This window comes from Anomaloglossus baeobatrachus, chromosome 3 (genome assembly GCF_048569485.1).
Source record: "Anomaloglossus baeobatrachus isolate aAnoBae1 chromosome 3, aAnoBae1.hap1, whole genome shotgun sequence".
NCBI classification, from domain to species: domain Eukaryota; kingdom Metazoa; phylum Chordata; class Amphibia; order Anura; family Aromobatidae; genus Anomaloglossus; species Anomaloglossus baeobatrachus.
Genome location: NC_134355.1, coordinates 418,826,417 through 418,845,983, shown reverse-complemented (window position 1 = coordinate 418,845,983; position 19,567 = coordinate 418,826,417). Strand labels below are relative to the sequence as shown.

Here is a 19,567-nt window from a genome sequence, read left to right as displayed (position 1 = left end):
TCTTATCGCCTCATCTGGCCAGCAGATGGCGATGTTCCACTGTACTCTCTGTCAGAACTCACTTCAGTATATCTTCTGCTGTCCAGCTCCCTTACATAAGGATCAGGCATTTTGAATTTCAAACCCTGTCATTTGTTCCCATAGGAGATAAACTATTAACAAATGTGTCTGAGCCTTTAATGCTGATGTCAAATGTTTCCTGTCCCACTAGACACCACCAAAGCATCTGTGTCCTAGTCATGGGGGTTGAAATGGTGGATATGTAATATTTTATTGTTTGGTTTTACCATTTCTTGCCACTGCAATTTTTTTTACGGTTAGACAATACTTTAAAATTGTCAAGAATATACTGCATTATGCATCTCACATCAAGAAAACGCTTTCCAGGCCAGATTCATTTATACATCAAGAAGTGCTTCATATCATAAGTACAGACAGAACACACACCGCTGGTTGTTGCATATCACTCCTTCTTTTACCCATAAAAACACCCTGTTCTTTATACACAAGATTATTAGGGGTGATTGTATACCTCAAATATTCGGCTTCGCGAATATCCAACGAATAGGTCGCCACTATGCGAATATTTGATGTGCAATGTAAGTCTATGGGAAGCCCGAATAGTTCCAAATAGTTGTTATTCAGGTTTCCCATAGACTTACATTGCGCATCGAATATTTGCAAATAGTCGAATAGCGGCGACCTATTCGGAAAATATTCGCAAAGCCGAATATTTGAGGTATTCGATCATCCCTCAAGATTATCATTTGTATGGAATTTCAAGCCATCTTTTGCGTGACAGCTGCTTTTGATGGGGCCCCATTTCTTGAAGAGATATCAGTCTCCTGCATCTAGTTTGTGTTTGTGGCATATCATGTGGATATGTTATATGAGAAGGGCATGCCCCACTAATTTTCATATATTAAATTGCACACATTTATATACATTCCAAATTTTATTATTGGATAACAAATTTAATGTGACAACAGGTGTTTGTTCGCTGTGACCGGGAAAGTTTTAATTAATGAACAAATTTCTCCCAGTTCACATATTAATAGTGTTTCTCAATAATCTTTAGGCCTTTTTTGTGAATCAGCCACTCACAAGGTTTTACTCTAAAATAGGTGTGGGAGAATTGTTTCTCAGAGACCAAATTTCTCAGTCAACAAGAATATTTTTTTTTCAAATAATCTGTGTTGAAAGGTTTACTCATTTTTTGATTAATGAATAAATTATTGAAATGTAGTTTGTTATCTCACACTAGGCATTGAAGCTTATCAGAACAGACCTTGGGCTTAAGGCCCCGTCACACTAAGCAACATCGCTAGCAACATCGCTGCTAACGAACAACTTTTGTGACGTTGCTAGCGATGTTGCTGCGTTTGACATCCAGCAACAACCTGGCCCCTGCTGTGAGGTCGTTGGTTGTTGCTGAATGTCCTGGGCCATTTTTTAGTTGTTGCTGTCCCGCTGTGAAGCACAGATCGCTGTGTGTGACAGCGAGACAGCAACAACTAAATGTGCAGGCAGCAGGAGCCGGCTTCTGCGGAGGCTGGTAACCAATGTAAACATCGGGTAACCAAGAAGCCCTGTCCTTGGTTACCCGATATTTACCTTTGTTACCAGGCTCCGCCGCTCTCACTGTCAGTGCTGGCTCCTGCTCTGTGCACATTTAGCTGCAGGACACATCGGGTTAATTAACCCGAGTTAATTAACCCGATGTGTGCTGTAGCTAGGAGAGCAAGGAGCCAGCGCTAAGCAGTGTGCGCTGCTCCCTGGTCTGTGCACATGTAGCTGCAGCACACATCGGGTAATTAACCCAATGTGTGCTGTAACTAGGAGAGCAGGGAGCCAGCGCTCAGTGTGCGCTGCTCCCTGCTCTCTGCACGTGTAGCTGCGTGCGCTGGTAACCAAGGTAAATATCGGGTTGGTTACCCGATATTTACCTTAGTTACCAAGCGCAGCATCTTCCACGCGGCGCTGGGGGCTGGTCACTGGTTCCTGGTGAGCTCACCAGCAACTCGTGTAGCGACGCTCCAGCGATCCCTGCTAGGTCAGGTTGCTGGTGGGATCGCTGGAGCGTCGCAGTGTGACATCTCACCAGCAACCTCCTAGCAACTTACCAGCGATCCCTATCGTTGTTGGGATCGCTGGTAAGTTGCTTAGTGTGACTGGACCTTTACTGAAAATATATTCTTGTTATAATCCTTAGGGTCAGCACACACGGCGAGTAATACGGAGTGAGTGGAATGTGATAAGAAAAAATCACATTCCACTCGTACCAATATTACTCTATGGGGCAGCCATAATCGGATCGAGAAAACAGTCATAGCATGCTACAGGTGGAATGCGATCCTGTTTCACTCGCACCCATACAAGTCTATTCGGTGAGTAAAACATCGCATTGCACTCGCGTTACATCAGTGTAACCCGAGGGCAGTGCGATTCTTGTATCAGCTGGCAACGGAAGAGATAAGGAAATAAATCCCTCCTTCTCCTCCACAGCACTGGCCCTCCCCTCTGCAACTGTAGTCTGAATGCATGATTGGACCACAGTCGCATGACACTTGCATGACACTCGGCTCCCGCTGTGCTGCGAGCGTAAGCCGAGTGTCATGCAAGGACTAGCATTAATCCCCGTGTGGCCTCAGCCTTAGAATTTTCATTCAGTGGAATGCCATGATACAGTGACTTAAGATTACACACAACCATGATAATTTCCACCAGTATTTCCTGGAATATTACAAAGATTTTGCTATTATTAAGACCGTAAATTCACAAATTAGATATCATATACTATGATTGCTCCCACAGTAAATGAATTGTGTTAATGTTATTTGTTCATTATTGCTTTAATTGTTTAGCGGCTCATGGTTTACAAGCTCATTATAGTATCAGTCAGAAAAGTACCACTGAACCAGCATGTTATTATTGATTACATTTCCCCTCCATGCTTTCAAATAGAGTGATTGTAAGAATTAGGCAGAACGCAAGAGTTACATTGTTTTTAAATTTTCTTTAACAGAAGACTTAAAGAGTAATTGGTGCGCATAAACATCAAAATCTAAAAAAAATTGGTTTTATCTAGTCTTGACTTAGGAACAATACTTCATGACTTAATGTAGTTAAATTAACCTTTTATTTATCAGTCTTTATAGTTCACCTTGTTTTATTAATTTGTCACCAATACACATACCTTTAAATAATAGAATTTCTAAGACAACCTGACAAAAGTAATGCAACATGTACATGCTAAATATCTTTAGACTGAGAATGGGACCTTTAAAGTTCTTTGTTAAACTGTTTTCTTTAAAATTGAATTTTACAAATCCCTAAAAACCTACAGGCATGCATACATGTTTGTACTATTGACTAATGCAAATTTTATTAATATGTCAGCGATCATTTTAATTGCATTATTAAACCTAACACTAAAGTTGCATAAATACATATACAGCTTTTCTTTACTCCCTATAGTTAGCATTGCTCCCTTTATTAAATGAAGTCTTCTGATATTGCAGAGAAAAGATATAGGAAATTCAGATTTTCTTCAATTGCCATCTAAATATGTTTGCAGATTACCAACAATAGTAGTTTTTATTCTGTGAAGAGGACACCTGCAAACATAGAACAATTAATAGTTTGCTGATGATCTGTTTCAGAATCCAATGTGGTGTACATGATGCAAAATAAAAGGTGCCACAGGGGAACCTATATTGGGGAAACTAAACAACTATAAATTGGGATGAATCTACACAGGCACACTATAGGGAATGAGATGGACACACCTGTGGGAAAACATTTCTCTGGATCTGGACACTGTATGATAGATTTAAAAAAGTTTTATTACTGAAAGAGAGAAAAGCCTGGGAATTCAAGTAGTTTAGGAATGGATGCTCAAGTCTTTGACAATAGGACTCAATCTAACACCTTGATTTATGACTCACTACATGGACACTTCACACCTCTACCAGATTGACTCCAGATCACTCTCACTATCCCTCCATTTGTAACAAAAATCTTAATTTTATAACTGGCTTATCTTTAGAAAGCATCACCCTATGTTTCCTGTGCACAAATATCCTGTTGTAACATGTCTTAAAGGGAAACTGTTATGTGTCACTTTATTCATCCCCGCAGCATTCCGGTTTCAGTCATAGCCACTCAGCATTAGAGGAGGTTGTCAGTTAGTGAGGGGAGCGTGGTTACAGCTGCCGCTCTCCATACACAGACTGGTGACTGAACTCGCACTTGTGCCGCCCCTGTGCCTGAAACTCAAATTCTGCCAGGAGGAATATAATTAATTTCCTCCCGGCAGCAGGATTTAATGTGGCGGCGCTGGGCAGGTTCAGAATCCTTAACCTTCAGATTAACCCCATATCTGCAGGGTAATATAATTTTTCAACTTGACAGGTTCCCTTTAAATGTTTTGCTCTTAACTCAGTCATTCATTTGCATACCTGCCCCATGAAAAGCCTCTTTGCTCTGAACGTTTGCACATATAATTTTTCTGGTTAGCCAATAAAGATATCACTGCTTTAATACTTTTGTCTATTTGGGCATAAAAGTATTTACATCAATTTTTTTTGCTAACAGTACACCACAATAAAATTTCATTGCACATCAGAATCCACGAGATAATTCCTCCATCTCGACTGCATCACTGGTGCATTACTATAGGGGACATCTGTTTATGCAGTTAATCAGTGCATTTGTGTAGGAGTATAACTGAAAACACACTTTATATATGTTGTAGAACAGAAAAGACTTTGATCTAAAATTATGTGTTTTTAATATGCATAGGCAAGCGCAATGAAAATGTCTAGAAGGAAGTCTCTTGTGTTTGGTAAAATTTCAGCTTTGATGCGGACATAAAGTCCTGTCTAAGTCTTGTCTTTAATAAAGTTCCACATCACGCATCCTTTTATTCAATCTCTTTATCAAATCTCTTTAAGTACTTTACAATGAATAATACATTACTGTTTTGAATCATATTTATTGAAAACACCTTGAGGAGGAAGATAAAGAAACTTATGGGCTTCATTAAGAATCTTATTTGATTTTTCTGCTGCCATCCTCAATTCAGTGTTCTTTGTATACTAAACCTTGTAAGAATAATGATGACAAACATTTCTTTGTTCACTGACTTAAGCGTAGTTGGTTTAGAAATCTTCTCCGAAGGAAATCTGTAGCCTATTGAAGTATTGTACTTTACTGCACATTTCTTCAGTAAATCCCATTAGTTTTATGAAACTCATGACTCACTAGATATTAAGGGGTATAATACTAAATCACTAAATTTTTATATAGTTGTATTGTATTTTTAAGGATTTATAAGTTTTCTCAGATTCTGTGACTTCTGTGCTATGTTATTGTTATTCATATACAAACGTCTTACCAATTATTGCCCACAGGTTGAGAACCTAGAAGAAGGAGTATTTTATGAATACAAAATTATTGCGAGTAACCTTGCTGGCCTTGGTCTTCCTTCTGAACCCAGCGAACACTTTAAGTGTGAGGCTTGGACATTTCCTGAGCCAGGTGAGTCACATATACTATTGTATGAAGTTTTTGAGATTCAGCAATGGATAATGTGAGCCTGAAGGTACATGTTGAAAAATTTACCATTTTTTACTGTTGAGAAAGTTTCAGTCTTCAGGAGTATATTGAATTGTGAATTATATGCATCTCGCTGTATCCCTTGAACTACAGGTGTCCCTTGACATGTATATTAAAAAATCTGCTTACAAAAATGTCTGTAATTAGCATTAGGCTATGTGCCCACGGGACTCTGTACCTGCGGATTTTGCCGCGGAAAACCTACGCATTATCCTATGGGACATGGAGAGTGCTGTGCCCATGCTGCGGTATGTTCGGCTGCAGAACATGCTGCGGATGTCCCGCATCCGCATGTAACTGCATGTCAATTATTCCTGCGGAAATACCTGCGGATGTCCCGCCTTTCCACTATGGAGATAGAGGCCGGGACTTCTGCAGATAAGTTGCACGAATGTCCGCAGGTTTACTGCAGATATTTTGCTGGAATTCCACAGCTATGGATAGCTACAGATTCCGGGGATCAGCTGCGGGAAGCCTATAGACGTACCTGCGGATATATCCGCGGGTAAGAGTCCCGTCAGCACATAGCCTAAAGGCCCAGTCACACGCAGTGACGTATCTAACAATATATCGCCGGGGTCACGGATTCCGTGATGCACATCCGGCATCGTTAGCGACGCCATTGCGTGTGACAGCAACGAGCGAGTGTTAACGATGGAAAATACTCACCTTATCGTCCATCATTGACACGTCTTTCATTTTCAAAATATCGTTGATTGTAGAGGTCTCCGGTTGTTCTTCGTTACCGAGGCAGCACACATCGCTACGTGTGACACCTCGGGAGCGAAGTACAGCTTACCTGCAGCCGCCGGGAATGCGGAAGGAAGGAGGTGGGCAGGATGTTATGTCCCGCTCATCTCCGCCCCTCTGCTTCTATTGGGCGGCTGCCGTGTAACGTCGCTGTCACACCGCACGAACCACCCACTTAGAAAGGAGGCGGTTCGCCGGACACAGCAATGTCGCTAGGCAGGTAAGTCCATGTGACAGCTCCCAACGATGTTGTGCGCCACGGGCAGCGTTTTTCCCGTGACGCACAACCGACGGGGGCGGGCGCTTACACCTGCTATATCGCTAGCGATATCGCTGCGTGTAACACCCCCTTTAGTCTAGGGATATTTTTAAATATGCAGATAATCTGTTTAAATTTTCTTATAGCAGTTGTCTGTATTGTGTGTGAATGATCATGTGTTCCCCTTCATTTAACATATCTTTTATTACTGTTTCTAGCATATCCCAATGGATTACACGAAGGACAGTGCTACCGACAAACCATAATTTTTATGACTTACATAAAAGATACTTTATGACAAACAAATGTCTTTTTATATGCTGGTTATACTGGGCATGTGTACATTTGGCAATGACCAGAAGAAACAAACATTCAAACAAATTGTTGTTCTGCCAATCATTACACTATGTAATAGGCCATTATCTTGATAGTTCCTGTGTCTTAAGCCTTAGGTCTCAAAGGAAAAAAAATCTATTGCAACACAGCAGTTTAGCATTTCTATAAATATCACTGTTGCAAAGATGAAATACTGTTATCTCCAGAACACAAAAAAGAATGCTATAGAAATACAAGTCGAATGTGTAATTAAAGTGACCCACAATTATAAACAATTTTAATCTGACAAATCACAAGACAATCTTTGCATTACAATTTATACATCATTTAGATACACAGAAATGGATTATGTACAAGGCATTATTCCTCTGGTGATACACCATGGTTTTGTTGAACAACATTCTAATAACAAACCATGGAGAGTTGTGTGTCTCCATGGTAACAGACAACAAACAAATCTGTTGTGTAGTCTGATTCTGCAGTCAAATTGCAATTCATATATATTTCTGCTTTGTGCTAACATACCTGACATATGTAAACTTAGAACGTAGATTATGGCTACAAATTATACAGTTCTTTTTTTAACCAATGAGACACATAAATCCTAATACAAAAAAACACCCAAAACAATATAAAATGCTTTTTTCCATTACAATCTCTTTTTGAAATTAACAAGGAAAGTTCAACAGAAAACAACAGCTAAACTAAAAACTAGTAATATTTTATAGGCTGGAAAAGGAAAAAGGTGTCTAAAAATGAAAAACAGAGTAGAAAAATGACTTTTGTGTTTCTAAAATCAATAGGTAGGGTCAATGACATGAAATTGGTCATTAAGAATCTAGAAACAACCTTAATTTTTAAAACATAAGGACAGAAAAGGGAAATTTTAGTCTCAACAATATTCTTAACAGATAAAACATTTTCATTAGGGAATCCATGGACTTTTGACATAAGTGTATTTAATAGATTTCCTTATATAAAAGAAATCCCTACCCGTTGATTGTTATAATTTTTTTTCTTGTCTACCTTTTTACTGTTCATCAGTTTTGAAATGTGATGTTTTTCTTGGCCAAACAAGATGTTTGAGCAGAATATTCTGCATTGGCGCTCTTGTTTATTAACAATATATAACTTGTTGATGCGGTATACACACAAGGATACTTCATTTTTTGTTTTAGCTGCATTATTACAATATAAAATGGAACAAAAGGAAAATGTTTATTTAATGAGAAATGCTCAGTTTTTTGGACTTAATCTGCACGACTGACATTTTTAGTCAGTAGATCCAATACTGGTTGCCCTTTATACTATGAGATATCACATTTCCAACTTTCCAAATCCAAATGCTCACGCTCTCTAAATTCATTTTTAATTCATTTTAAATTATTTGACTTTTAAATAAATCTAATGACTGGCATATTTGGCAGTGAATCCAGTGTTGGGTGCCATTTATATTATGAGAAAACACATTTCTGAATTTCCAAATACAAAAGGTCATACATTTTAAGTCATTTTTATTTTTATTAATTTAAAGTATTTTTTGGGTTTTTTTATTGTTGGATAACATTTTAGTTATTTTAAGCTGTGAAAAAAATAGATTTACTTTGCTTTGTTTGAGTTGAATTTAGTGTGAAAACAGGTTATCCTTTTCAGTTATTGTTTCAAAACATTATGGTTATGTTAAAATAGGCTTTTTTGCTTTGAAAAGCAATTTTCTGATATTCTTGTGGCGCTCTGAGCTAATAGATGTAGCTACCCCATTCAGAAGCATTACTTTTCAGCCGGATTAAAAATCAGCTACAAAGAGTGTTTCGTGTTCTGGCGGACCAAGCAATTAAATAGACCAATGACATAAATTAGAACTGTTTAATGCTTGAAGGAATTCTGCTATTAGAAAAATGACCCATTCGGTGAAATCAAGTCTTTATGTAAATTTGTTCTTTTTAAATTGTTGTTAATTTTGAATTACTTTTCACACCATGTTCTATAATATATATACTGTATATAGTAGGGGTTCACACAAGTAGGCATTAGGTATTGGGCAGCATTGGCAACGTTTTAGTCCAACAAGGGTTTATTACTAGGGATGAGCGAATGTATTCACAACTATTCGGTATCTGATGGATAACAGGCTATTTGTACCATTCGGTATCTGACAGATAAAACAACATCCGCTCCGATACTTTCATTTTCATTTCTGACTTTTTGGCGCCTGTTTTCCAGCCAATGAACACATCTGATGTTGCTTGCCCTCACAATAACGCCGCAGCCATCTTTGCTGTGGTGTTACTGTGATTGGCTTGGCCGCACAGTGTCATAGGGGCTATATAAGCCAGCGGCCATTTTGTGAACACGCAGGGTGAGAGAGGGAGCTGGTGGTGGTGATAGACTGTATTGTATGCGGGAGAGCGTTCGTAGATCCAACTAATAAATAGTCCTTGTAAGAGCTGAACACAGTGTCCAGAGGCTTTTAGCAGCTCTGTAAATAGCTTTCTTTACAAACAGAACGCAAGTCTTTCAGTCTCTCTCTCTGTCTGTCGGTCTTTCCCTCCCCCCTCTCTCATACTCACCGATCACTGACCAATCACCAGCATGGCGCTGCACGGCTGTCACACTGCTCCGGCAGCTTCTCCAGCTTTTGAAAATGCTGGCCGCTCATTATTTCATCTTGTATTCCATGCTTCCCACGCCCACTGGCACCTATGATTGGTTGCATTCAGACGCGCCCCCATGCTGAGTGACAGCTGTCTCACTGCAAGCAATCACAGCCGCCAGTGGGCAGGTCTATGTAGAGCAGTAAAATAAATAAATAAAAAAATATGGGTGCGGTCCCCCTCAATTTTGATACCAGCCAAAGTAAAGCCACACGGGTGAAGGCTAGTATTCTCAGGATAGGGAGCCCCACATTATGGGGAGCCCCCCAGCCTAAAATTATCAGCCAGCAGCTGCCCGAAATTGCTTCATCCATTAGATGCGACAGTCCTGGGACTCTTCCCCTGCTCATCCAGAATTGCCCTGGTACGGTGTCAATCGGGGTAATAAGGAGTTAATGGCAGCCCATAGCTGCCACTAAGTCCTAGGTTAATCATGGCAGGCGTCTGTGAGACACCCCCAATGATTAACCTGTAAGTGAAAGTAAATAAACACATACACCCAAAAAAATCCTTTATTTGGAATAAAAGACAAAAAAAAACCCCTCTTTCACCACTTTATTAAAATCCCCAAATACCCCTCCAGGTCTGACGTAATCCACAAGAGGTCCCACGACGCATCCAGCTATGCTACATGAAGCTAACAGGAGCGGCTGTAGAACACTGCCGCTCCTGTGAGCTCCACGCAGCAACTTAAGTGAGCTGCGCGATCATCAGTGATGTCACTCAGGTTACCCGTGGCCACAGCTCTCAGGTGGAGGACTGCAGCTGGACGCAGGTAACCTTAGGGACGGCACTGCTGATTGCACTGCTCACTTCAGTCACTCAGGGTATTTGCGGTCACTGGTGAGTCCTTCACCTGTGATCGCAAATCAGGCCGTAGCACACATACAGAGCCGCGCGATGGTAATGAAGTCAGGTGAAGTTCATCTGAGTTCATTCGGATTGTGCGGCTCTGTTTCGCAGCCAGCCATGCTCTATGGGGATGTAGCAGAGCCGAGTGGGAGCCGCACTGTCAAAAATGCATCCAAGATGCATGCAACGTGCTGCGCTTTGGATGCATTTTGGATGCATTTTTGACAGTGCAGTCCCACTTGGCTCTGCTACATCCCCATAGAACATGTGACTCAGTGATGTCACAGTTCACAGCTACAGCACAGTCAGTGTCCGCCTGAAGCCGCAGCAGGTGGTCATAATTTCTAATGTGCCTGCAACTTCAGTATGTTGCAGATCCACGATTATTGTGGGACTTTGTATGAATTACGTCGGATCTGCAAGGGTGTTTATTGGGTTAATAAAGGGTGAAGGAGGGTGTGTGTACTTTATTTCAAATAAAGGATTTTTTCAATGTTTATGTTTTATGTATTTTCACTTACAGGATTATTAATAGGGCGGTATCATTTATGCTTCCCATTACTAATTTAGGGCTTGATGATAGCTGTCATTTTTTGACAAACCAGAGCTTGAACTAACTCCTTATATTACCCCGATTGCCACCACACAAGGGCAATCGGTAAGGGCTGGGTAAAGCTGCGGGCAGGTATTTTTAGGTTGGGGGGCAATAACCCCATTGCTCTTCCCATTCTGATAATACTAGCCCCCACCTCTTTGGTTTATTGTGTTTGGATAGCAAAACTGGGGGGATCCTACATCTTTTTTCCTCTCTATTTTGATATCCAGCCATAGTAAAGCTCAGAGTTGGGGCTTCAGTCTACAGGTGTTATTTTACCCACGCTGGCTATCAAAATATGGCTGGAGCCTAAGTCATTTTTATTTAATTATTTATTTATTTTTACACTACTATACATCAAACTGACTGCAGGCAATTGCAGACACAGACACAGAGGTTGGGCACGGGAAGCAGTGAATATTCATGAACCTTAATTAGCGGGTCCAGAAGATAGTCTGACTGCAGTGTGATTTTCTGGGAAGAAGAGTATGTATAACTATCCTGCTCTTACTACCATTTAACTTCCATTTGCACCCTCTTAGCGCTTACTATGGCCATTTTACAGCCCTGAATGTTTCCTCCCCATGGACTTTTTCTGGGTCAAGTTCGGCATCAAGTTCGCTTGCCAAACCCGATTTCTTTTTCCCTTTCTAGTTCGGTGAACCCGAATATTCACGAGTTTGCTCATCACTACTTGCTAGATTTAAGTTCCTCTGAGACAGTTTTGCAGAGCAAACGGTCACTTGTTCAGTTAACAGCCAATTGCGAGAAATTCTTGCACTTTTAGTTAGAAAAGTTCTTCAAAATATACTTTTATCATGACAAAAAATAGATTCTATAGCTACCAGAACTTTTGCCTTAATAATCGATTTTTAGTGGTCAATTGAACTTTTACTAAGCTTTTTGTGTACTTTTACACAACACAATTGTTACTGTGGAGTCAAAGTTGTATGCAGGAGCCTCACCTCTGAAACTGATTGCTGTAATTTATGTTTGATGTTTCAAGGTCATCTCTAACACATGTTGTGAATGAAGCCACTTAACAAAAAAATAAACTGCTCATTTAATTTTAAAATTTTAGAATAATATATTATTGGTTTAAAATACAGCATTAAACTGCATAGTAAAAAGTGAATTTGTATATTTATTCTGAGTACTTGGAGAATCACAATGTAACACACTGCATGACTTGCGGTTGTACAGAATTTAAAATAGAGCAAATCAATTCATTCCCATCTAGTTTTATCTCTCACATGGCAACATATGATTGTAAAACCCTGTATTGTGCATAAATGAATAATGTAAATACCGTCTGTGCTTATCTTCCTACTAAGCTGCCATATGTGATATGATATATTACATCCTTGAGAAAGGCTGCAATATCTAACTTTGAGGACCTCAAAGAAATGTCAGAGTGATACTGAAATGGGAGCTCAGAGATATTATTCAACATTTTGATCAAAATCTTATTCGGGTTTTCTGTTTTAAACATAAAAATTTTGTTTGTATGATGAAACATCAAAAAGTACTATCTATCTACCTATCTATCTATCTATCTATCTATCTATCTATCTATCTATCTATCTATCTATCTATCTATCTGTCTGTCTGTCTGTCTGTCTGTCTGTCTGTCTGTCTGTCTGTCTACCTACCTACCTATCTATCTATCTATCTATCTATCTATCTTTCCAATATCTAGACAAAGCAGCTTCTGCACATCTCCTGTGTGCACACCATAACTGGAATGTACAATCAATTAGGGTAGTTTGCAATAATGTGGTTCTTTGGTGAAGACAAGTTATCGCCGATCCACAGATTAGGTCGGTGATAAGTTATTGAGCGATGAAATCCGACCTTTGGAAACTTCACTGATCAGAAGAATGTGGAACTTTTATGTCTGACAGAGCACTTTAATCCCCACTTTAAAATGCAGGAGCAAGTGGGATGTGTGACTGCAGCTCTATTCATTCTTTTTGGGGTGGCCAGAAAAAGCCAAAAACAGCACTCACAGCCACTGAGGGAATGAATGGATCAGGGAACGAGTCCTACATGAGCTCCAGTCTAATGGGGATAGAAGTAGCACATTCTGCTGATTAGTATGGGTCCCAGCAGTTGGACACCCAACAATCAATAACTTATCACTTATCGTTAGGCCACATTCACATGTCCAGTATTTGGTCAGTATTTTACATCAATATTTGTAAGCCAAAATCAGGAGTGGAACGATGATAGGAAAAGTATAATACAAACACAGGCACCACTTCTCTATTTTTCACCCACTCTTGGATTTGGCTTACAAATACTGATGTAGAATACTGAACAAATACTGAACATGTGAATGTGGTCTTAGAAGATGTGATTATTTGTTTTCACTGGATAACCTCTGTAAGTGCATACTGCGAAATAGTCACAGCACAGGGAAGTGTTAAACATCCAAATATTTAATCTCTATTGGAAATAAAGCATCTTCCCCTTATTGATATCAGAGAGAAAAAGTGATCTCCATATACAACACAATCCACTATACCAAGACCAATAATAACACATACAAGGGAGAAATACCGACACACCGTGACCAGACCATATGTTACATAGTAATCGAATAATACTAAAATGATGATCATGAATAAGAACCACAACACTAATAACACTAATATTACCACCATTATACACATGACCTTTGTACAGTATTTACTATTTAGTGTCAGTGTGCATGTAATAAAATGATCACTAGTGACATTATACAAAGGAGCTCTGTATACAGTTAGGTCCAGAAATATTTGGACAGTGACACAATTTTCGCGAGTTGGGCTCTGCATGCCACCACATTGGATTTGAAATGAAACCTCTACAACAGAATTCAAGTGCAGATTGTAACGTTTAATTTCAAGGTTTGAACAAAAATATCTGATAGAAATTGTAGGAATTGTACACATTTCTTTACAAACACTCCACATTTTAGGAGGTCAAAAGTAATTGGACAAATAAACCAAACCCAAACAAAATATTTTTAATTTCAATATTTTGATGCGAATCCTTTGGAGACAATCCCTGCCTTAAGTCTGGAACCCATGGACATCACCAAACGCTGGGTTTCCTCCTTCTTAATGCTTTGCCAGGCCTTTACAGCCGCAGCCTTCAGGTCTTGCTTGTTTGTGGGTCTTTCCGTCTTAAGTCTGGATTTGAGCAAGTGAAATGCATGCTCAATTGGGTTAAGATCTGGTGATTGACTTGGCCATTGCAGAATGTTCCACTTTTTTGCACTCATGAACTCCTGGGTAGCTTTGGCTGTATGCTTGGGGTCATTGTCCACCTGTACTATGAAGCGCCGTCTGATCAACTTTGCGGCATTTGGCTGAATCTGGGCTGAAAGTATATCCCGGTACACTTCAGAATTCATCCGGCTACTTTTGTCTGCTGTTATGTCATCAATAAACACAAGTGACCCAGTGCCATTGAAAGCCATGCATGCCCATGCCATCACGTTGCCTCCACCATGTTTTACAGAGGATGTGGTGTGCCTTGGATCATGTGCCGTTCCCTTTCTTTGCCAAACTTTTTTCTTCCCATCATTCTGGTACAGGTTGATCTTTGTCTCATCTGTCCATAGAATACTTTTCCAGAACTGAGCTGGCTTCATGAGGTGTTTTTCAGCAAATTTAACTCTGGCCTGTCTATTTTTGGAATTGATGAATGGTTTGCATCTAGATGTGAACCCTTTGTATTTACTTTCATGGAGTCTTCTCTTTACTGTTGACTTAGAGACAGATACACCTACTTCACTGAGAGTGTTCTGGACTTCAGTTGATGTTGTGAACGGGTTCTTCTTCACCAAAGAAAGTATGCGACGATCATCCACCACTGTTATCATCCGTGGACGCCCAGGCCTTTTTGAGTTCCCAAGCTCACCAGTCAATTCCTTTTTTCTCAGAATGTACCCGACTGTTGATTTTGCTACTCCAAGCATGTCTGCTATCTCTCTGATGGATTTTTTCTTTTTTTTCAGCCTCAGGATGTTCTGCTTCACCTCAATTGAGAGTTCCTTAGACCGCATGTTGTCTGGTCACAGCAACAGCTTCTAAATGCAAAACCACACACCTGTAATCAACCCCAGACCTTTTAACTACTTCATTGATTACAGGTTAATGAGGGAGACGCCTTCAGAGTTAATTGCAGCCCTTAGAGTCCCTTGTCCAATTACTTTTGGTCCCTTGAAAAAGAGGAGGCTATGAATTACAGAGCTATGATTCCTAAACCCTTTCTCCGATTTGGATGTGAAAACTCTCATATTGCAGCTGGGAGTGTGCACTTTCAGCCCATATTATATATATAATTGTATTTCTGAACATGTTTTTGTAAACAGCTAAAATAACAAAACTTGTGTCACTGTCCAAATATTTCTGGCCCTGACTGTATATTATTTAGTGTATAGTGTGCGTGTACATGTAATACATTAACTTACCAGTGACGTCTATGGGTGAGAACATTCACCTTTGCTTTTCCTCTTCATCCATTGCATACTGCTATCATGTCTTTGAGCCAGGAATTGTCTCTGCAAAAAATAACAGTCATCTTTAGCTGATTACTTGCAGAGCACATTCCCCACTTTTTCCTCGATTTCTACACTATGTCAGATGAAAAAATGTTATTTAGTGCCACACTTTCCAGCAACAGGACCTCCATGTTGTTCCCCCCATGGAAGACAGTGTCCTCAAAATTAAAATATATTAGAGCAGTACTAATATCCTGCAATTGGTGCCTACAGTAATTGTGTCCCCCACTTGCCACCATAACCTAAAAAAGTATGTTCTTCATTCTAACCCCCATATAGCAATTATGTCACCTATTGTGGCCCCTTTATTTAATAATGTCACACATCATGGCCCTCTTTATTTATTAATGTCTCCCATCCAAGGAACCTATGTTCCTCCATCCTAGGCATTTACATTGCCCCATCCTAGGTCCCTATGTTCTCCATGGCTTCATATCCATCGCAGTCGTTGAAATGTCTGCCAACCCATCAGAGGCCATGCGCTGATGTCAGTATGAAGCGCATAGCCGTGATGTTCAATTGCTGTCCACTTTTAATAGGCCATCGGACATTTTAATGTCACTTGTTTGTACTAAATGTCATTGATTGGCCTGTAGACATTCTAATGACCGCAGTTACTGATGGGCCCAATCTATATCCAGCACGGGGGCTCACCAAAGACCCGACGCCCACCAGAGGATCGTCCTGCTGTTCCTGTCTGATGGTGTATGTATTAATCAATCTAATCTATCTAATATCTGTCTTATCTGAAAGTTCACCACATCGACGTGCCTCAGAAATAAGTGCCTGCACTGCCAGCATAGTAGGCATCACAGTTCCAGTTATAAAATTTTATAGGACTTAGACCCAAGGAATGTTTTCCTATTTGCATCTATGCATATTTTTAGTGGACTTTTACTGTAGTGTCAATTCAAGACTGGCATTGTGTCAAATCACAATATGCCTGTCTTGAAGGAGTGGAACCTACCAAATTCATTAGGAAGTGCATGTCAATTTATGAATTTGGTGCCTTTTTTAACTCATATGTGCCTCCATGTGTTACACCAGAAATGCATTTCTGTAGAACAAAAGCAGTCAGCTATGATGAATTTAATTAGTTTGAACCATTTTGTAAGAGCTGATGCAAACTCAACTAAATCACCAAAAGTTTCAATATTTTGGGGCAACTTTTTTATACACCTTTGAAATAATTGTTTCCGCAATGATTGTAATGTGTCTAGGACCTGAAACATCAAAATGGGCGAAAAACATAATGCTCACTCCATGATGCTTTGAAGTTGTGATAAACTTTTGGTGTTAGTGTTAAGTATTCTTTTTCTCCAAAAATAGCAGTACCTATTTGTTCTAAAAAGTCCAACTTTAGTCTTGTCTGTCCATAAAACATTTTCCCAGAAGCATTATGGGACAGCCACATATTTTTTAACAAACACAAGATGCGCAACTTTTTTGGGGGACATCACTGCATCGGTTCTCTTATAGTGTTTTCTGTGAACAGCATTCTTGTTGAGATTTTTTGTAACAGTGGACACATGAGCAGAGGTTGTTGGCGTTTCTAGAGTCTTCGGGAAGTATTTTTCTGTTACCATTGGGTTCTTTGTTATCTCATTTAGAATTTCCTTTTGTGCTCTTGGAGGATGCTGGTTTCTTCAAAGCGTATCAATAGTTCTAAATTTTATCCACATAATGTAGCAATGCTTTTGTAGCCTTTACTAGCTTCAGATTCTAAATAGCACGTCTTCCCTAGGCATGGGTCACACTTCCCAATATTTCTTTAAAAGAACAGATTTGTCAGTAACCAGACTTTGAGCATCATTATTTATAGGATAAATTAACCTGAGAAATTCAGATTTCCAAGATCACTTCCTTAATTGAAACACATATTGCAATGAGCTCTTGGAAAGGTCATCAAGGATGAGCAAATTGATTGTAAGCAAAAGTGAATTAGTTTCAAATTCACCAAAATTTACGTATTTTAGCAAATAAAATTTTTTTTAATAGAATTTTTGGAAATCATGTCATATGATAGGCAAGGGTAAAAAATATAAAATCTTACTCACCTTGCCCATCACCTGGAAGTGCAGACCCCTGCTGGACCAGGGTTGGCTTGCTAAAAAAACAGTTACTGTCCTCTTGACTCATTACTGGAACGTCTGGCTTCAACTAGGCCTCAATGTATGTTCTAACATCATGACATAATAACTAGGGATGATCGAAAATCACAAATATTCGGCAATATTTGGCTTCTCGAATATCCACCGAATAGGTCGCCGCTATGCGAATATTCGATGCGCAATGTAAGTCTATGGGAAGCCCGAACAGTTGCTATTTGGCAACTATTCGGGTTTCCCATAGACTTACATTGTGCATTCAATATTCGCAAATAGTCGAATAGCGACGACCTATTCGGCGAATATAGGCGTTGCCGAATATTTGAGGTATTCGATCATCCCTAATAATAACGTGTGGCCTAATAAGGTCACATGGGGCAGCATGTTGTGTATCCAGGATTATTCACTGTCAAAAGCACCATTAAAGGGTATAGATGAGCCCAAAGAGGTGGGTATCTTAAGCAGCTATGCGTATCTTAAAAAGTCATTGAAAGACTGGCATGGAGCTGAAGCAGCCGGGATAAATGATGGGTGAGGTGAGTATAATATTTTATGTTTTAACCTTTTCGTGACCCAATTATTTACAATGCTTTGGGGTGAGGAGACCTTAGAGAATAAAAACAGGTTGCTTTGTTTTATACAGTAATTGGCTCATTCGATTGGCATGGAATAAATTGCAAATTGTACTTCTTGGTGAAATTTGTGCAAATCTTCTGAATTAAAATTTGCCAGTTTTGCTCATTTGTAGTAACCAGCACAAAGGTTTACTTACTCAAAAAGACATGAACACTATTAGGGGTACTTTGCACGTTGCGACATCGCTACTGCGATCTCGTCGGGGTCAAATCGAAAGTGACGCACATCTGGCGCCAGTAACAACATCGCAACGTGTAAAGCCTAGATGCACCGATAAATGATCGCAAAAGCGACGTAAATCGGTGATCTGTGTAGTGTCGGTCATTTACATAATTTCACTGCCGCGACAGGTACGATGTTGTTCCTCGTTCCTGCGGCAGCACACATCGCTGTGTATGAAGCCGCAGGACTGAGGAACATCTCCTTACCTGCGTCCCGCCTGCAATGAGGAAGGAAGAAGGTGGACGGGATGTTTACGTCCCGCTCATCTCCTGCCCTCTGCTTTTATTGGCCGCCTGCTGTGTGACATCGCTGTGACGCTGCACGACCCGCCACCTTAGGCGGGTCGCCGGCCAGAGCAATGTTGCAGGGCAGGTAAGTGCTTGTGAAGCTGCCATAGCGATAGTGTTCGCTGCGGCAGCTATCACAAGATATTGCATGTGCAACGGGAGCAGGGACTATCGCGCTCGGCATCGCTACAATCGGCTAGCGATGTCGCAGCGTGCAAAGTACCCCTTACTTTTTGAATGATATGAGTTAAGGAAGATTGTGTTTGTCTCAGATCACCATTGTTTGACTTTATGCAGAATACAATGAAGGAACTAAGGGAAAGAGACACAGAACAATGACCATGATAATCATAAAAACGCCTTCCTTTACACATACTTGCTACTGTTAAAAATGATTGATAGAATATACTATACCATTACTAAAAATAGCTTTTTACACTCCTTATGCATAAATTGTAATGTGTGCAATGATAATTATGTTGTAAATAGATTTGTGTTCATTGGATTACACATGCTATGGGATTTAGTGTCTCAGAAAATAATAGAACACATGTTAGATAGCTTGTAGTCTTTGGATACTGCATATTAAGTAAGGGCCCAGAAAGAATATCCATTTGAATGTGACATAATGTTTCAATGAATGGGAAGGCAAAAGATATATACATTCAATTATATGCTGGGTAAACTTTATTACTAA

The 19,567-nt window shown here is 39.8% G+C and overlaps 1 protein-coding gene across 2 annotated transcripts in view; it reads left to right on the top strand.

The window, feature by feature from the left end:
- MYOM2 (myomesin 2) overlaps positions 1-19,567 on the top strand; it is a 252,158-nt gene that overhangs the window by 136,006 nt on the left and 96,585 nt on the right. For both annotated transcript variants that reach the window (XM_075340317.1, XM_075340316.1), the window contains one exon: positions 5,415-5,541. In XM_075340317.1, the coding sequence (XP_075196432.1) occupies positions 5,415-5,541 (127 nt within the window). The remainder of the gene's footprint in view (positions 1-5,414; positions 5,542-19,567) is intronic.